Source organism: Cavia porcellus, unplaced genomic scaffold, assembly GCF_034190915.1.
Source record: "Cavia porcellus strain 051 isolate PalLab524CR breed Dunkin Hartley unplaced genomic scaffold, mCavPor4.1 scaffold_14, whole genome shotgun sequence".
Classification (NCBI taxonomy): Eukaryota; Metazoa; Chordata; class Mammalia; order Rodentia; family Caviidae; genus Cavia; species Cavia porcellus.
Window position 1 is genome coordinate 51268896 of NW_026947497.1, and position 19979 is coordinate 51288874.

Genomic DNA, 19979 nt, shown 5'->3' on the forward strand with positions numbered 1-19979 from the left:
ACCTGATTACATACCACAGGCCACAGCTCAAGCGGCAGAAGCTGAGCTCTCAGAGCCCGGGACTGGGGTCCGGCAAGGCCACCCTTCCGGCCTGGAGGAACCATCTCCCGCCACCTCTGTACAGCAGCTCTGTGCGCCTTGCACCACAGGGAGTACTTGGGCACCTGCTCTCCTGATGCAGACACAGATCCCTCAGTCAGAGTGTCACCCCACAACCTCTTCCTTCATTCTGGCGGTGGGGAAGGCTCACCCCGAAAAACAGAATAGAAAGTCGCTTCGCCTTTGAAAGGAGGGAGATTCTGGCACACGCGGGGCTGTGGGAGAATCTCAAGGACTGATACTGAGTGAAACTCACTGAAGGCAAATGCAGCAGCTCCAGGCACGTGACATCTTCAGAGCATCAGACCGTCAGACAAGGCAGGCGTGGCCAGGATCTAGCTCAGCGGCACAAGCGCCTGCCTGGCAAGCACGAGGTCCTGAGTTTCATTCCGGGGACCAAAAGAAAAAGCAAATCACAGACAAGTGGGGTGGGAGGAAGGAGGTAGTGGAGTTTCACTTCTACAAAATGAAAAAGTTCTGGATACCAATGGAGATGGAAGCCGCACAACATGGTGAATTGCCACCGGTTTTAAACAAAAGAGACCGCTGAGTAAGACTCCTGGTGACGCCCTCCTGGTGAGCCCCGAGAGGCAGGAGGTGAGCCCCACATCCGTGCCTCGGTTTTATGCTTTTTTCCATACGTCCTCCCAGGTCTCCCCGTCCACCTTCCCATAGTGTCTTCTGAATCTCCAGTATGAATTAGAAATTAACCCTTTTAGTGTCTCAGCATCACAGAGATTAAATGATCTGTTTACTGAATTATGAGAAAATCAGCTTGGGGACTTCCAAGTCCTGCAAAAATGTAAATAATTGAACAACACTTGTCAGATGTTAATTGACTCTAAAACAGAGATGGAAAGTCCCAGATCAATTGTACCTTCTGGTTTTTTTCCTTTTTGACTAATGCAGGGAATATCTGAGTCTTGACACCCAATGAATACTCATGGATAAATGAGTGTGTGTGTGTGTGTGTGTGTGTGTGTGTGTGTGTGTGTGTGTATTATGGGAAAGATTTCCTTGCTGAAGGGAAGGAGAAATCCAGCGTCTCACACAGCCAGCCAAGAGCAGAACTCAAGCAAAGCATTTTGGAATAGCACTACATTGCTATAGGAATAATTCCCTTTTTAAAATACAGCTAATAATTGTCCATTTAGACAGAGTTATTTTTCAAGTGCAGCAAACCAGTTAGAATGGAAATTACTTGGCTATCACTTAGTGGGCTCCTTTTGGGAAGGAAAAATAAGCAAAGCCGCTGAAACTTCTGTGTGTCCGTCTTTATGGGTTTGCACGGATTGCAGTGCAAAAATTTCAAGGTTTACTAGGCCAAAGAGAAAGGAAATAGTCTGTCCTGCTAGAAAGAAGGGAACTGGAGCAAAGAAATTTAGTTTCTGCAGTGCTTTGCATTACAGTTTATATATAAATATGAATAATGTACGAGAACATTATTCGTGCACCTAGGATGATGGCCCCAGCTTTCTAAATAACATTGTGTGCTCACGGCCTCTGTGTCACTGCTTCTCGGTTTCGTCACTGCTTCTCGGTCGTCACTGCTTTACTCTTCCGTGGGTGTGAAGGTGGGGGGGGTCAGCTTGACCATGCTTCGGGGCGCTGACCACCTGAGAGGACCAGGTGGAGCTAGTGTGGACCGTCCCTCCACAGAGGGCTGTGGCCCCTGGGTCCCCGGAGTCTAAGTCCCGGTCCCGAGCAGACTTGGACAGATGGAGGCCATTAGCACAAAAATTCTAAAACTTAAGATTGTAATGTTCGAATTCAAGGACACAAATGCGAAGGAAATGTGGGGATGAGACGCTGTTGTATTTTTATATAAGAGAAACGGAACGTAGAGCAGATTTCCTGAATCACTGCCGGTCCTTAATGAGACCACGTGGACTGCTCTGTTTTCTCTCTGTCCAGCACCGCCCGCCCCGGCCCAGGTGTATGCAGCAGGGCACTGGTGTAGCAGGTGGGACAGCCGCGGTTCAGTCCCTGGCACTGCGGAAAGCGACCCAAACCCAGAGCCTGTTCCTTCTCCCAGCAGAGGAACACATTTATGGAGGGACAGCATTACTGAACCCCATAGACCACTCCGCACCCCACTGTCACGGCACTGAAAGTGACATCATGTTTGCCTTACTGGATGTTAACTTTATCTTAGTCACACATGACAGTGGTGCAGCTGAGCAGTTTTGCTGTGACAGCACGCAGGCTGCCGCACCTGCTGCCTCCCAGCACCTGCCCTCCATCCTCTCCCTGTCCCTTCCTGTGCCCCGTCCCTCTCCTTCCATGCTGTTCCTATCGCACAGGTCCCTTTCTGGTTCCCAATTTCCTCCTTAACAGAAGAGGCCAGGGATTCATTCTGGGTGGGTTCTTTCCTTTCTCCCTCGGGAGCTTCCTAGAGTGCCGTCTTCCCACTTTACGTCCCACCCCTCCTTGGCTGTCACCTTGCAGTAGCAACCTGACTGCCTCAAGCTTGGCTACCTCAAGCAGGAGCTGCAGTGCCCTCTGTGGCGGGGGACCACACATCTGCAGGGCAGCTTCTGCTCCCTCCCGAGGCAGGGGATGGAAGGGCCCACCTGAGCAGAGCTCAGTGGGGAGACGCCCAGCAGGGCCTGGGGTGCACCAAGTGGATCTGAGGCCAGCAGGCAGCCCCTTTGGGAAGCTGTTACAGCTGAGCTCCAGTCCCCAGTGTGCTGTGCAATCGCTGAGGACACAGTGTGGGAAACAGGGTCAAAGTCCTCCCTTCCCAACCGCACCCCTGCCTGCTCCAGGCCAGGACGGAGCAGGACATGAGTGTGCTGTGCCATGCTGGCCTCACCGGGGGTCGCACAGGGGGTGGGGTGTAAACGGCACTGGGGGGACTCTTGGTAGCAGAACCACCGTCAGGCTGGCAGTTAGGGTTCATGGGCAGCACAGTGAAGGGAATGCCTCAGGCTGCCAGCTCCTCTGGAATACTCAGTTGGTTCATTCATTTCCTCTCCTTCCCACAAGGCTTTTAAAGCACTAGGGATTCGGCTGCCGTTGGTGCCATGTCTGTGTCTGTTCCACCTCCTGTCCTCTAGAGAAGAAGGTGAGGCCTCACAGTTCTAGCCCCCGTGAGAGACCCTGCCTGGCCTCGACAGCTTTGAGAGGACTCAGGCGGGAAGCAGGACAAGGCAGGACGGATGGATTTGAGGCTGGCGAGGAGGAAGCCCCGGGGCAGCGAGCGGTGCCGTGAGGCCTGGGTGAGAGCAGGAGGGACCTCCTGGCTGCGGCCGCCGTCTAGGGGTGCTTGGCTGCTCCTGATGACCCCCAGCGGGTGTGGAAGTGGGGTGTACAGCCCTAGGGACAGCTCCAGCAGGGGGTGCTTTCCGCACACCCTTTGGCTTTGGCAATGCCAGTGGCTTGCAGTGGAGAAGGTGACTTTGAACAGCCCCCAGAGTCCTGACGCTGGAGCGGGAAGAGGTGGATGTCACTGCGGGCACCACTGTTGCCCGCCCAGGTACACAAATGCCAGCCCTCGGCACAAGAGTGATGCCCGGCTTCATTTCGCCTGTGGCCCAGATAACCCAGGACCACTTGAGAGTGGGAGCCCTGAGAACCACACCCCGCTGGGCTCCCTGACACCCTGCAAGCTCAGCACACTTGGCTGAGTGAGGTGCACGGTCCAGCACCACTCTGCATGGGTCGGCCCAGTATGGGGCAGTCTCTTAACTGACGATGGAAACTGGGTGAACACATGAGGAGCTTAGCTCTGAAAAAGCAAAACCTGCACCAAGTGAAAGGACCCTCCCAAAACAAGTGTGATGGCTCAGATGTCTCCTCACAAAATGTTAAGCAGCCTCAAAGCGCTAGACCTGTCCTGAGACAAATTCTATCTTCTTTGGGTACACGATGGACTAAGGCAGAGGGGTTTGTATGTCCCTTAGGCCAAGGGAAGTAGGGGCTCCTAATGGAATGGGAGCACAGACCAGTGGCCATCACCGTCCTAACAGAGAGATTTCCTCATGGAGGAGCTGGTGAGCTGGTGTGCACCTGACAGCCCAACAAATGGGGAGGCTGAGGCAGGAGGAGCACCTAGTCCTACCCGGGCTGCCTGGGTAGCAGAGCAACTGTGCTCCAGAAGAGAAGGAAAAGCGATTTCCAGAGGAGGGGAGATGGGGTGCCCATCGCCCAGCGGTATCTGGAGGGTGCCCCTGGAAAGGCCTGACCTCTTCTCTCTGACTGCAGTAGTGTCTCTATGTGCAGGACTCACACCCAAACCCTGAAACCGCAGCCCCTTGCCTGTGCTGTGCGCTGAGCTGACTCTTGCTCATTGCTAGCGCGTGTGCCTGGGGTGGGGATGTGAAGCCAGCTCCGAAGGAGCAGCACAGGGACAGAGCTGGCTGACTCAGCTCAGCTGACCACTGGACGCCAGTGCCGGTCAGCCCAGCCCCGAGCGTGGCGTGGCTGAGCAAGGTTCCTGCCCCCGGTAGACACAGGAACGAAGGCCAGTGGAGCCAGGGAAGGGCCGGGAGTGGCACCAGCTTTGGCCTGCTGCGCACAGGCAGTGTCACAGCTAACTTCAGAGCTCCAGGGACAAGCCCCTAACTGAGCTGGATGTGAGGGAGCTGCCTGGTCACTGAGGCGCTCTGGAGGCTGAGGCAGGGGGATGGCAGGTTTGAGCCCAGCCTGCACAAATTTTTGTTCAGTTTTTGTCGTCATGAGCATTTTTGCTCAGCGTGAAGAGGTACTGTCAGCTGGGTTTGGGCCATAATCTGCAGCAGTCGGGCTCCTTTACCCTCTCTCGCTCTGCACGCGCCAAGCTCAACCGCCACACCACAAAAATAAAGACCTGCTGGTTATTAGGGTATTAACTTTGGAAAATTAAATCAAGGCCCCCACAGACACATTCTCCTCCCTAATTTTTTTTTTTTTTGTCTTTTTCCTTTTTATCGGTACCGGGCATTGAACTCACGACTGTCTGCTTGCAAAGCAGGCACTTATGCTGCTGAGCTAAATCCCCAGCCCCTATTGTTCTTTTTTTAAAAACCCACAACATGTCCACACGAGGAGGAGCACAGCTCGCCCCTCCGCTCCTCTCCTAAGGGTTGGTTGGGTGCTTTTCACAGCAGTGGCGCTGGATCCCGGGGGTGCTGCTTTGGGCAGTCGGGCTGACCTGGAGTTGCAGTCTTCTGTAGACAGGATATGTCACGGGTCACGCATGCTTCTGTGCAAACTATAACGTGTTGCATGATGGAAAGCACGATCCTGAGGAGCACGGAGCACGCACAGGGCTCCCGCTCTTGGTGGCCGGGCAGTGATGATGCCACCGCCTTCGGAAAGCAGGCACCACTGTGAGGAGATGCGCTCGGACCGAGTGGCCGTCCAGTTCCCTCATTTTAAATAAACGGCTTGCTGTCATTTCTAAATAAGCCTTTGGCTTTTCCCCCTCCTCCTTTATTTTCAGTGTTCTGGGCTGACACTCGGGGCCTCAGGTCTGCGGGGCTCCCTGAGCTGCACCTCGGACCTTAGTTTCTTTTTTTTAACAGGACGTAACTTTTTGTGCGCTGGACTTTAGGCCCAGCACCTCGTCCATGGCTCCTACATTTCTATTCTTGTTTAATAGGCCAGAGTTTGACGATGAAGATGCATGAATGCATTGTGCATAACGTGTTCTCAAATAACAGGAAAAATTATGACTAAGGCAAACAATGCTATGACAAAGGAATAAAATGCAGTTTAAAATAAATCATCAAAGCCCAGCGTGTCTGTGTCATTCCAGTGTCACACGTTAGCTCTTAACACTCTGGGATATGTCACTCCAGGGTCCCAGTCCCGAGAGTCTGGCCCTGTCTGCGGCGGTGGGGCGCTGGGTCCTCCGGACAGGCAGCCGCTGGAATTCAGCCTCCAGTCTTCTTCCTCTATTTTTTTTTTTTTTTTTTTTTTTGGCTTTTTCGTTTTTATCGGTACCGGGGATCGAACTCACGACTGCCTGCTTCCAAGGCAGGTGCTTATGCCGCTGAGCTAAACCTCCAGCCCCTTCTTCCTCTATTTTTAAGGTAATCGGGGCGTGACTACTGGTGGGAGCTCCACAGGGCAAAACCTAAGGGGAGGAAACGGGCTCGGAACCCTGGTCAATGAGCAGCGCTGCCCAAAGTTACATGAGGGGTGGAGTCCGTCTGTGGGCCTCGGCCCAGGGCGTGCGGGAACTTTGGGGGTGCACAGGGGCTTCGGGGCGCATGCCCACTCCGGCGCTTTGCTGGCCTCCTTCTCCTTCCTCTCTCTCTCTTCTTTTTCCTTTTAGTACCCGTTTGCTGTCTGTCATAACTGTGTGCATCGCGGGCCGCTGGGCCGTCACAGACCGTGACCAGATTTTCGCTTTCCCTTCCTGCGTGCTGCTCTCTCTTTTCCGCCTCCACAGTCTGCCCCCTGGGCCTGAGGCCTCTTTTGCTCTTTATTTGTACTTGGTGTTTCTCATACATAAGAAACTGGGATACTTAACCTTGGGCATCTGATTTATTTCACTGAAGGTTATGGTGTCAAGATGATTCCATTTTTCTACGAGAGACTCAAATTTACCCATATTTATGGCTGAGTAGTATTCCACTGTATATAAAAACACTTTATTTTTTTCATCTGTTGGTGAGCATAAGCTGCCTGCAAGATTTAGCCATTATGGATTGTGCTGCTATAAACACAGGTATGTGTGTGTCACTGTAATATGATGTCTTTACCACTTTCATAGAGTTGCCTAGGAGGGGAATACCTGGGTCCAGTGGAATTTTTAGTTGTAACTTTTTGAGGAATCTCCATACTGTCTTCCGCAGTGGTTGGACTAATTTGCATTCTCACCAACTCTGACCGATGAGCGCCCTCCAGTACTCCCGGTTTAGAGGAGTAATTTCCCAGGACGTACTCCCACGGTGAGTGGCTAAGTGTGAGGTCTTGTCTTGGGTCTTCATCCAGACGTGGTGCACATACAGTCCCGTTCCCTCCCTCCTGCTCCCAGGAACGGGCCCCCAGTAGGAGGCCTGCACTCCCAGTGCAGAAGTGTGAGGCCCAGAGCTCTGAGCCCTGTGCAGTCCCTCCTGGGGAAAGGCAGGCAGACGGCGGCGTCTGTTTCTGTGCCAACATTTACTTACTGAGCCAGTGTCTTACTACGTTGCCCAGGTTGGCCCCAAATTTCTGGCCTTGAATGATTTTCCTGCCTCAGCCTCTTCAGTAGCTGGATGAAAGGCCTGTGCCACTACGCCAAGCTCTGTGCTGAGTGTCCTGTTTATTATCCCCTGGGTCGCTCTCACTGGACCAAGGGAGAGTCATCTGAAAAGCCTGAATCAGAGCATGTATTTTCAGCCTTTCAGTTGGGCGCTGAGTGGCTCTTCGGGTCACATCTGGTTGTGTGGATTATAACAAGGAACTTGGGGCCCGGGGAATGGACCCCACTGGGGTCATCGAGAGCCACTGGAATGAGATGGCTGATAGATTTGATGATGTGGATTAAAGGAATCTCTTCCTTGGGGCATCTATGCTTACTGTTTTGAGAAGCCATCAGTGAAGAGCTATTATTTCTGTCTCAAAGATCCAAAAGCTGATCCCGGGCGTGGAGAGTACAGGGGAGCAACCCGCCATGCTTGCAGCGTGGAATAGACACTCAAAATGAAATGTGAGACCTGGAGGCTGAAGCCCCACAGACTCTCCTTTGTACCTGAGGGAGGGCACTTGGTGCGTTAAATGGAAGATACCTTCTCCAAAACGGATCAAACTGTCTGTTTTGGATGAAGCAGATGAACTGTTGAGCTGAGGCCTTAAGGATCAAATGTACGAGATTTTCCGAGAATTGAATACAAGTATTCAGGTTGTGTAGCTTTCTGCCAGGATGCCAGCTGATGTGGTGGAAGTGACCAATAAATTCATGAGAGATCCAATTTGGATTCTGGGGAAGAAAGAGGAGCTGACCTTGGAGAGACTCAGACAGTTTCATGTCGATGTTGCAAGAGAGGGAGAGTTGGGGAGGCTTCCTGACTTGCAAGAGACGTTCGTCATGACACAGGTGGTCCCAGTGCTGGGCTCGAGCTGCACAAGCTCTGTGCACACTGGGGACTTTGAGGTCTCGCTCTTCTTGCTGACATGGATTGGAAGCAGAGAGATGTTACCTGAGCAAATTCCCAGCAGGGTCAGGCTGTTCCAGACGCTACTGACTTGTGGGCTCCTGGAATCCACGCGCGGCAGGAGTGCTCAGTCTTAGACTGAGATCCACCTACCGAGATCCACCTACTGATCATGAAAACTGTGCTCATAGACTTGGCAGAGGTGGGGGTGGGGGGAGTGGGAGGAGAGGTGCTGCTCTAGACTTCGCTGCTGAAAACAGGCTTCCTCGTGACAACGAGGCTTCCTGCGCTCTGCCGCGGGGGACGTGCCGCGAGCGTGGCCGACCTCCCTTGCTGCCTGGGTCGGGCTGGATTTGTGTCAGGGCTCACTGCTGCAAACAGGCAATCACAGCGTGCACTGTGCTTTTGCGGGGATTTTTGAATCATGTCTCGGTGGTCACATTGGATCAGAAATACAGATTTGGATAGCAGAGTGACTGTCCTGAGCTCTTGTGAGGAAAATCATAGGCTTTGTCCTTCTTTAGACTGTTGGGGTGTGTATAAAATATAGGGGCTTGTAAAATCTTTATTCCTTAGAAATGTATTTGCTAGTTCTGTAGAAATGGTTGTATTAGATGTTCTCTATCATTTAATAATACGCTTGGGGACTGAAAGTTTAAGTGCTGTGTAAAATCAGCCAGCTATATTAAGTGAGCATCTCTGTCCTTACTGTGTTTGTCTTTGGCCTGATTTTTATGAAAGCATCTGAATGCATTGTATTTATTCAATAAATTATTTAATTAGTGCTAAGTATGAACAGGACCCAGCAAACAATCATATCGTAGGTAGGTTAGACCCCCAGTGAACTTGCCACACTGCATGCATCGTAATGAAGTTTGAAAGTTAAATAAACTGCATATTCACTTTTAAAAAAACGTATTTCCAGAGGCTGGGGGATACTCAGGGGTATAGCACATGTTTGGCACGTACAGATTTCTGGGTTTCAACCCTGCACCACAAACACAAACAAAAACAAGTGAAAAAGGTAAACTTTAAAAACCACAGGACTGAGAACTGGATAAATAAATTATATTACTTGAATGTAGACACGTTTTAAAACTATTTAACATACTCTACCATACTTTTAAGTCTCTTCATAATTGTTTTAGATTTTCCTTGTAATGCAAAAAAATCTATAAAATCTGCTCACTACATTATAATCTTAGTGTACCCTGTGATCTCAGCACTCAGAGGCGGAGGCAGGAGCGTCGCTGTGAGTTTGAGACCAGCCTGGCTGGTCAGGGAGATTGAGGCTAGCCTGAAACACATGCCTCAAAAAGAAAAAAAGGATATAAAATATAAAATGCAGGGACTCTCAAGCTAGTTGTTATATATCAGTGTGATGAGAGAACAGGAAGCGACCAAAGGTGATAAGAACTTGGATTTTGTGAATACCTACAACTAAGTGGACGAGGCTATGAACAAGAAGAAATTCTGTGTGCGTTAGTTCTCCCAATACCTGGGATTTAAGGAGGGGGGTTGGTTTGGGCCGGGGGCCTTGGAGGATCCAGGGTGTGTTCAGCTGAGGCTGAGAGCCCAGTGGAGCCCAGTGGAGCCCAGCATCCCAAGACCGCACCTGCCCAGCACCCCGGGTGCTTTTTTATTTTTATTTTTATTTGTTTGTCTTTTTTGAGATGGGGGTCTCGCTATGCAGTTCAGGCTGGCCTTGAGCTCACTTTGTAGCCCAGGCTGGTCTTGAACTTGCAACGATCCCCCCACCTCAGCCTCCTGAGTGCTGGGATTACAGGCGTGAGCCACCACGCCTGGCTCCAGGTGCTTTATTAAGCCACAGGTGACCCCTGGATGATCCCGTTGACCACGAAGCCTAAATGCAAATTTTAATGTCAATTAGGATTCTCTCACAGCTACAAGTGACAGAAGACCCGAGCAACTTAAGGAACAGAAGAAAGTGACTGATGGAAATGAAAAGTTTAAGAGGCACTGAAATCACTTCCAAATGGATCAGGGACCTAAAGGAAACAAAGCCGTAAAGATTCTAAATGGAGGGCAGGTGGAGAAGGTAGGTAACCTCATTCAAAGCACAGTCATGAGAGGAAACAATGGATTAGCTGTACTTCATTAAAACTGAAAACATCGATTCTGGGGAAGACGGTTCGGAGACTGAAAAAGCCTATCACAGGATGGGAAGACACTTTTGCAAAACCCTGTTCGGGTAAAGCACTTGTATCCAAAGTTTTCATCTGCACAAAACTTAAGCTCAGCAATAAGGTACTTAAAAAGCCATTATGGCCCAACAAGGGCAACTCAGTGACTTAGGCTTTGTTCCAAATAAAAATAAAATTTAAAAAATAGGCCGGGGGGGGGGGCTGAGGATTTAGCTCAGTGGCATAAGCGTCTGCCTTGCAAGCAGATAGTCGTGAGTTCGATCCCTGGTACTGATAAAAAGGGAAAAGACAAAAAAAAAAAAAAAAAAAGAAAAGAAAAAAACATAGGCCAGGGATGTAGCTCAGTGCCAAGGCCCCAGGCCAGCCTCTAGTCCGGGGTAGGGAGCCACTTGAAAGGGGCAAAGACACCTCAGCAACAGAGATGCACGGTGAAACACCTGCACACACGTTCAAAGCCCTCGCTCAGTGGGAGGTGTGAACTGAAGCAGCAGCGGGGCACACCTGGGAGGTGCTCGGTCAGGAGCAGTCGCCCCACTCAGGACATGGGTACCAAGCACAAGCACTCCCTTGCGCTGCTGGCGGAAATGCAAACCGTGTAGCCCGCTGGGTGGGGTTCCCCGGCGGAACACGTGGTGCACAGACCGAGTTAAACACACAGGTGAACAAAATCCTGCACACGAATGTTTATGTTTTCTCACAGTGGCCCCAAACAGAAGCAATCAAGATATCAGTCAGTGGGTGAGTTGGCAAGAAGCCTGTGGCTCCCTCGTTATCCAGTGAGTAAAAAGAGGCTGAGCCGTTGGGCTGTAAAAAGGCAGAGCAGCTTTGAATTCGTGTTGCAAGAGAGAGACTATAAGAGAGCGATCAAAACTATGGTGAGCATTTAATTTTTGAAAGAACTTTGCTACAGTGAAGGACACACAATCATTAACCCCCTGGATTTGTCCTCCTCCCTTCAGACACTCTTCCTGCCCACTTGCTGCTTTCTGAGCAGTTCTCGAAGTCCTTCAGGAGGTGCCACCAAACACAGTGGCCTCGGGTGCTGAGGCAGCCGACAGGAAGCAGTTCACGAGGAAACCCTGCACCCCCGTCCTCTGTGCCCCGGGTGGCACCGCACGGCTCTGCCTTTTTCCTAACAGGGAGAGGGCCACAGAGGGGAAATAATTCGGATGGGCTCGGGGACCAGGCAGCCAGCACCACCAGAGACACAGAAGCCCAAAGCGGCGGAGACCTCAGCTGGGCATGTTGGCTGTGCACAGCGGGATTCACGGCCACGTGCCCTTACAATTCTTTTAATTTAAACTCTCTCAGTTTTTCTGTCTACCTAATGTGTGCCATGTGGCTCTGTCGCACTAAGGGACAGGAAAACTGCAGTGAAGGAAAGGATCAGGGCTGGCCAGGAGCTCATAGGGCAGAAGGGGAAAATGGGTAAGAGAAACACAGGGCATTTTAGGGTGGCGGAACTGTTGTGCGTGACTTCACAGTGGCTGAGTAACCTTAAGAATTTATCAAAACCCATATATCAAAATGGATATCAAAAGTGCAAACATTAATCATATATGCAAATTTTTAAAGAATTATTTAGGAGCATGGGGGTACATTTCCAGGAAGGATTCACATTGTGACAAGAGACCTGCGTAACAAATGTGGGAACAGCAACACTGCGGGGCAGTGCTCTGAGCAGTGTCCCCCACGGGTCTCCCTCCCCCCTGTGGGGCTCAGGGGCTGCTGACAGCAGCGGTCAGACCCTGCCCAGCCCTAGAGTGGGGCTGCTTTGTGTGGTCCAGGCGTGTCGGCCGTTCTGCCCAGGGAGATCAGTGGGCCTGGCTTAGCCTGCGTGACTGGCCTCCTGTTGCCAAGCAACCAGGAAGGAAGCCAACCTTAGGCAGACTCCACAGTGGAGAGGGACCGTGTCCCCAAAGCCCTGAGGTAGAAGGAGGGAGGAACAATGTAATTGTCATAAATACCCACTGTCAGTACCCAGGGGCACTCCAGCATAGCACCTGCTCAGAATTTGAAGGGAATAAAGGAGACAGGCGGATTTTAGTTTATGTCCCACAAACCTACCACACGTACTCTATTTTTTAGATTTGTGGAATTATGCAGACATATTCTGTGTAGTTCTAAATAAGGTAAAGGGACAAAACACGATCCAGTGACTCTGATAAATACACATCTTGCTCAAGTTTTTTTTTTTTTTTTTTTTTGTCAACCAGATGTGTCAAATTTGTAAAGCTGTAAGAGGCTTACTGCATCACTAACAACAAGATTCTGACTCAAATACTTTCTATTAACCACAGGCAGCTCATTGCACCCTAACTGTAGATGCCACATGCTGGTGAAAAGGCTTCCTTGCGAAAATTAACCCAGACAGAGTGGCAGCTGCCACGAAGATGTGGGTGTGGTGATTAGCAGCCACCAAGGGCCGAGTGGTGTGAGATACTGGAGTCCTGTAAACGGGCCAAGGATGCAGCCCTTTCCGACCCCTGGTGGACGTGTCCCAGAAGCTCTGCTCACCTGTGACCACCATCCGTTTCCCCACAGTCGCAGACAGCGGCTCCTGGTAGGACAGGGACGCCATAGTGACAGACTTTCTGGGCCGCTGGGACCAGGCTGGCTCCCACAGACTGGTGAAGCTGCACCACGAGACCGAAGACCTGCCCTCCCCGAGGAGACCTGGCTGGTTGCTAAGAACTCTTATGACAAGAGAAAGGGTGTCCCAGCTACCAGCCCAGCATTCCAGACTGCCAGCACCCACAGCCTCGGCAGTGGCTCCCCCGGGAATGGCCTCAGCGATGACTCTCCTTTTCTGTCCAGGTGGGGCCACAAGTTTTGTCCAGCACCAGTTCTGGAGCTGGCTTCTGTCCCAAATGGTCCAGCAGGTGCTGCCACAGGCATCTTGCAGAGTTCCAAAAAATAGCAACCATGATTAAATACATTGGGAAAACACTGACTAGATAAAATACAATCATATATCTATATCTATGTATATCTATATCTCTATATATCTCTATATATCTATGTATCTATCTATATATATCCATATATATAGATAGATTTATAGATCTATAGATATATATAATTTTTTTGAGCAGGGTCTCGCTATGAAGTTCAGGTTGGCCTTGAGCTCATTTTATAGCCCAGGCTGGTCTCAAATTTGAAACAATCTGCCTACCTCAGCCTCTCAAGTGCTGGGATTACAGGCATGCTCCACCACAGCCAGATAATCAGAGATCATGTTAATACATGAATAAGGAAAAAATACAGAGGTTGCCAAAAAATGAATGTTCCAGGAAAAGAAAAACTTGTGTAAATATTTTAATACTTATTTTTTTGAAACATCACAAGATTAATACAAGGTACCTTTGGCTCCTACAATTACAGGCGGTGCTTGGAGTGGTGGCTGTGAGCTTCCCGACATTCATTAGTACAGTGAACTGCTCTAGTGTGTGTGTGTATTATATTTAAGGGGTGGGTTATGTGTATTTCCAGTCTCATAGTACAATACCTTTTTAAATACAGTTTGTGCCTTGGGCACATCCATTTATCTGTGGCCTTGTATAATGTTCTTTCATTCTTTGCAGCCTTTATACATAGAATTTTGTCTTGCTGGAATATCTCTAAGCAAATATTTCTTATACTCCAAGACCCAATGCCCACATACTCCTTAACCAAGTGTTTTCTTCTTCAGGCTCTTTAACTTCTACAGCATTGTGATTAGGTCTATCTTTTTAACTCATATTACTTTGTTTTAATTATTTGCAAGTGGCTTTAAAATTTTTGTTTTGCTTTGTTTTGCCAAACTAGAGATCCAATCCAGCCCTGCACACACTGAGCAAGTGTCCTACCACTGAGCTATACCTTAGCCCCTGAGATATTTTTTTCTTTTTTGAAACAGGGTCTCAATATGTGATCCTCCCACCTCAGCCTCCTGAATGCTGGGATTACCGGTGTGCCCTCGGTATGTATTTTGCCTACCTCCCCATTGTATTCTAGCTTCCAGTTCATAATTTTTAAAATCTTTATTTAGTTTGGTATGGTGGAGCATGCCCATAATTCCAGCTACTCAGGAAGCTGAGGCAGGAGGATCACAAATTCAAGCCCAGCCTGGGCAACTTAGCAAGACCTTGTTTCAAAATAAAATTTTAGAGTGCTGGTTAGCTAGGTGTGGTGGTGCTTGCTTGTGATCTCAGCACTCTGGGAGGCTGAGATTTAATCCCTACCCATGAAATTTAGCAATTTAGTAAGACCCTGTCTCAACATAATTTTTTAAAAAGTAGAGGGGTTGGGTGCAGGCTCTGGGTTCAGTCCCCAGTACCACAAATGAATGTATGGATGGAAGGAAGGATGGATAAATGGAAGGATAGATGGAAGGATGGATGGATGGAAGGAAAGATGGATGGATGGATGGATGGATGGATAGATGGGTAGATGGATGGATGAAAGGATAGATGGATGGGTGGATGGAAGGATGGATGGATGGAAGGATGGATGGATGGAAGGATGGATGGATGAGTGAATGGATGGGTAAGCGAATGGATGGATGGATGAAGGCTGGATGGAGCAGGGTGGCAGAGGGCTTGCCTTCTGGGGAGGGCTTTCCTCACTTTTAACCCCCACCCACTGCCACACAGCAGATAGTTAATGCAGACTTATGGATGAATAAATAGTGAACAGGTGACTCCGGCCACCAAGAATCATCCCATTAATGGTCCCCAGGATATGCATTCTAACAGCAGTTTTGAATTCACTAAGTAGTGGAGTTTAGCTGAAGATGTAAGGCCTCCTCTTTGCTGAGGATGATAATAAAAATGGGCTGGGGATTTAGCTCAGTGGCATAAGCACCTGCCTTGCAAGTGCGTGGTAGTGAGTTTGATCCCCGGTACTGATAAAAAAGCAAGCAAGCAAACAAAAAAAACCTCTCTGCTACCAGTGGGAGGCATGGCATGGCGTGGGGTGGCAGGAAGCCTGCCCCTGTCCTTGTCTCCAAGTCCAGTCCTCCAGGACCTCCCCTGCCTCAGGGGAGCCGAGTTCCAGGCCAGGTCCGAGCTTGGCCAGGCCAGGCGGGCAGAGCCCTTCCTGCTGTCTGTTTCTTCCCCTCAAGGCGGGCTTGCAGCTAGTGCACACAACTGCCATGCAGAGAGCCTGCCGGCCTCCTGGCTCCGCCCTGACCCCAGGCCCTGCCTGCAGGAAGCAGGCTCAGCCTCACTCCTGACCTCAGGTGTCTTCCTGGGTCCTGGCTGCATCACATTCTTTTGACCCCGATGGTACTGGTTCACTGTGGTTCAGAAGCTTCCTAAAAATAAAACAGATACACATTAATAATCATAGGCTCACCTTTTTTCAGGAAACTGGCCCACTGAACACACTTTCTTCTTCCCTGCTTTTTTCTCTTAACACATCTGTAGATCATTTTATAATGTTATAGAAAAATAGGGATTTTTTTTTGATGGACTGCAAAATAGTGAAATGTGTGATTTACCATAATATATTCAGCCGGTCCACTAGTAATAAACATCTGATAATGGTATTATAAACAATGCTATCAAGTATCATTTTTTGCATGCCCTTCCTCCTATTTTTGCAGGCATCTTTGGTGTCACCCCAGGATGATGCAGCCACAGCTGCGAGGCAAGGCACATGGAATGTGGTTAGCACCACTCAGCGCCTCCCTCCCTCCTCTCAAAGGGCAGCAGCTCGGATTCCCATTCATAGCACGGTGAATGCCTGTGTTCGTATTTTCATGGAGCCTCATGCAGAGTTTCTGTTAAACCTTCTGACTTTTGTCTATGTGTTACTTAAGAAATAATATCAACAATTTACAGGTACTTTGTTAATGTGATTGAATGTCTTGCCATATATTTAAGGGTTATGAGCATTATTTTTGTAAAGTGTTTAGTTTTTCTTTTGTGTATTTGAATATTTTTCTATCAGATTGTAACTTTCTAATATCCTTCTTTTCAAAGAGTGAGCTAACCTGCTGAAGAGACCTGCAGAGTTTTGCCGTGCAGTGCAGCAAGTGTTACGATGTCTGAGGGAACCCCCTCAGCGTGAAGCTGCTTTGTGCACAGAGCCTTTGGAGCAGAGGGGACCCAGCTTGGGACAGAGTGCAGGGCGAGGCAGGAGTTTCTGAGGAAATGGCGTCTGAGCTATGTTTAAAGGGTGACCAGGGTCCAGGTAAAGGATGGAAAGCTAGAGCCTGGCGTGGGCAGGAAGAGATTCTGTAAAGAAGACAGCAGAGCAGAGCAGAAGGCTCTGAGGGGGAGAAATACCATCCCACGGCACATTACGCAGCACAAGCCCCAATTCAACGCTGCTGGAGTCATGACTAAGAGGGTGTCTTAGCCAACTTTCCATCACGGTGGCGACTTGGCTTTGGTTTCAAACAGATCAGTCCCTGCTCAGTCGGCCTGGTGGCTCTGGGGCTGGTGGTGAGCTGGTGCATCGTGGGAGGCTCATATTGGGAAGCCAGGGTCCCCATATCCCTTTCCTGGGAAGGCCTCCAGGACCTCCCGAAGACCCCCACCTGTCCTGATCCCACCATGTGACAGGCTCGTGGGGATCCTGGCCTAAGCTCTGCCTGAAGGTGAGCTGATGACAAGGCCCTGCACCCTGGGCGAGCCACAGGCTTTGTTCCCCGTAGTGAGCACCCGGAAAGGCAGTGAGCAGGGCGGGGACTTGGTACTCTGTGAAGAACAGTCTTGAGGCGGAAGGCTTGGAGTCCCAGCGCCCTTGCAGGCAACTGGTGAGGTCATCCAGGAAATCTAAAATGAGCCCTGAACTGGGCCTGGGGCCACAGGAAGGGAGGGGACGAATGGGGAGGAGGTGGCAGAGGGTGAGAGCAACCCTGGCTTTCTAACTGGGTGGACTGGTAGCAGCACCCAAACACAGACAGAAAATAAAAGACAGAATGAGATTTGGTCAATAAAGCGATCCTAGTAGCAATGAGGAAAGGGACAGGGTTAACCGGGTATGGGTTTGTGCTGTGTGTGCTGACAGCACACTAGCAAAGCAGTTAAAATTACAGCCCAAATTGCCATAAAATATCATGACAGCTACTGAACTCATTAGAGGGATCGAAGGGGTCTCCCAGGCCAACAGATCACTTCTGTCAGAGAAAACCTCCGCTGTAGATGAGTACATGCAGCCTCTTGGAACCAAGCTCAGACTTTGCTGCTCAGAAGGAATGAAATTTTGCTATTTTCTTGCTCTCTCTCAGAATTTAACAGCCTTCAGAGTTGATAACCATTTAACAGTTAACAACTTGGAAGTTGACACAAAAATACCTCCATCTCACCTTTGGGATGGAATCAAGTTATACATTTTAATGATCTGAAATGACACAAACAGGAAACTTTTATAATACAGCAGTACTATATACCTCCAAATAAACAGAGGTCAGAGTTTACTACAATTACAGAACACTATTCAAATACCTCTCCTGGGGCTAGGGACGTAGCTTAGTGATAGGGTGAGCACTGAGGAGAGGCAAGGCCTTGAGTTCAACGATGACACCAAAGAAAAAGTGAAAAAAAGTGAGTCGAGTATCCCGTGGCTGGCACTGTTTCTAATCTGCGGGGAGCCAGAGCCCCACACCGCGCGGAGCTGTCCTCCTCTGAGATACAGTCCCCGCCTTCCCTGAAATTTTTAGGAACAAATTCTTGAATGCCTTTCCTCTGGTGCCTGTTTTCAGAAAGCCATCAGGAGGACACAGCCTTGCTAAGTCCCCGCACTGCCTCTGTGCACCTGCGAATCACTGTGTAGTACAAGGAGAATCCCTGTGGGGGATTTGGATACATGGGAGGAGCTAACCTGTGCCAAGCATCTGCCCACACCCTGAACACACACCCTCCTCACCCTGGACGGACAGCACGTATAGCAGTAACGGTGTCACTGTGATTCTCGCAGCTTCACTTCCCGTGTTGGTTTGCAGGACCAGCTCGTGATCGGCGGTGGCCTTGCACCCACTGAGTGAGTCCTGCAGTAAGCGGCACCCAGTCGCCATCTCTCGCCAGATCGTCAACTCAGTTTCCCACAGCTGTAGGGAACCTAACAGGGGACCAGAAAACACCTAGACTTTTTGCGTATGTGCAATTTTTTTTTTAAATAGTAAAGCCATGAAACATTTTAATTGTTATACTATGTATTTAAAAATAATGTAAAACAAATGTTACAAGGCAGTGAATAACCACTTCTTATACACATGACAAATGTGTCAGCTGTCAGTGTTAAACACAATCGCAGCTAGGACCAAGACTGTGCCCTTCTCCTGCTTCGAGTGGATGCTCACTCGGTCCCAGGTGGTTGGTTCGGGACTAACCCAGGCCTTGGGAGTCTGGATGTGGAGCCGGGAAAAAATGCTTTCCCCGTGGTGTTTTGCCTCTGGAAAGAATCTGCGTGTCTCTGCCCACTCAGTGTTAAAGGCACTGGGTGTCTCTTCTGAGGTTTTCATGTTCTTCTTATAGGGGGTATATGATACCCCAAAGCCTCATGTGGTCATGGGGGAGTCACAGGGTTTGTGATGGATTCATGGTCCAGTGCTGCTGGGATTATGGGTGTGAGTGCTACGCCTGCCCTAGGGTGGGTGTGGCCTGCATACAATATAAGTGAGGGAAAGAGTGTTTGTTCCATCCCCCCACTTTCTTGGTCTTGCTGCTTTTGCTGTTTTCCACCACCATACATTGTTCTCTTCTGACATGCCACCTTGCTTTGGAGCCAGCTGATTATGAACTAAAACCTCCACGAACTGTGAGCTAAATAAACCTTTCCTTCCTTCATTCTGGGTATTGGGAATTTTGTCTCAGCAATGAGAGGCAAGCACTAACAAGGTAGTTAACATTTCTGGTGATACCTTCTTCCGGTTGATGAACAAATGGAACTGCGTGCTCACTGTGTCCCCAGCGCTGTATTGCCACTCCCAGAATTCTTTGTGGTCTAAACATAGAGACATTGTGGGGTGACATCTCAGTGACCAAGTTCTGTCACATCGCCCATGTGTGACACAAAGTATCAATTCCCAAATCTGGCTGGTTACCTCTGATGTTTTGTGTCTGCAGTCAAATATTTATCATCAAAAAACATGGTTTTCAAAGTGTCATTTTTGCGTGATTGAAACTCTCCACATGAACAAGTATGAAACTTCCCTCTCTGGCTCATGGCCACATCCCAGGCCACGAGTGTGAAAGAGGCATGGTGCCTTCACTTACATCTCTGCCACCCTCACATGTCTACTCACTCCAAGCTTTCTCTGTTCCTTGGCCATGGCTCGAGCCTCTGGGAGCCACAAGACCCCCCCCCCCCAAAAAAAGAAGCTGCTCTTTAATTTCCCTTCATTATGTTTCGGGCTGGGGAGGGAGTCCAGGGCCTCATGCACGCTAAATGTGTGCACTTACCACGAGCTGCATCCCTGTGCTAAGGAGCAGCTCCTTCACTGAATCCACCATGCCCTGGATCCAGTGTGGGCCGAGTGCTCTTTGAGGCACCTCTGAAGCACACTGCTGAACAGTTCCAGAAACGATCCTGCCCGGCCCCCAGGCCTTCTCTGCACGCGGCCTTGTGCCATTCCTGCCCCTTCCTGGGAAATCTGCCTCTAGGCCTCCATTTCCTTCCTCCCCGGCTCCTTGTTTCCTGTCCCCTGTCACTGTCACAG

The 19979-nt window shown here is 49.7% G+C and overlaps 1 protein-coding gene, 1 long non-coding RNA gene and 1 pseudogene across 2 annotated transcripts in view; 2 read left to right on the forward strand and 1 right to left on the reverse strand.

The window, feature by feature from the left end:
- Positions 1–13010, reverse strand: part of Spmip2 (sperm microtubule inner protein 2) — a 68939-nt gene extending 55929 nt beyond the window's left edge. Inside the window, exon 1 of the mRNA XM_063260906.1 lies at positions 12848–13010. Coding sequence (XP_063116976.1) covers positions 12848–12911 — 64 coding nt within the window. The 5' untranslated portion in view covers positions 12912–13010. The remainder of the gene's footprint in view (positions 1–12847) is intronic.
- On the forward strand, positions 502–19107 carry LOC134478722 (uncharacterized). Its single transcript, XR_010051511.1, has 6 exons — positions 502–696; positions 6885–6980; positions 10057–10224; positions 12631–13147; positions 14229–14291; positions 15918–19107. It is a non-coding gene; the product is annotated as an uncharacterized LOC134478722 (long non-coding RNA).
- LOC100724785 (eukaryotic initiation factor 4A-II-like) lies at positions 7583–8315 on the forward strand (annotated as a pseudogene).
- Positions 19108–19979: the final 872 nt, after the last annotated feature.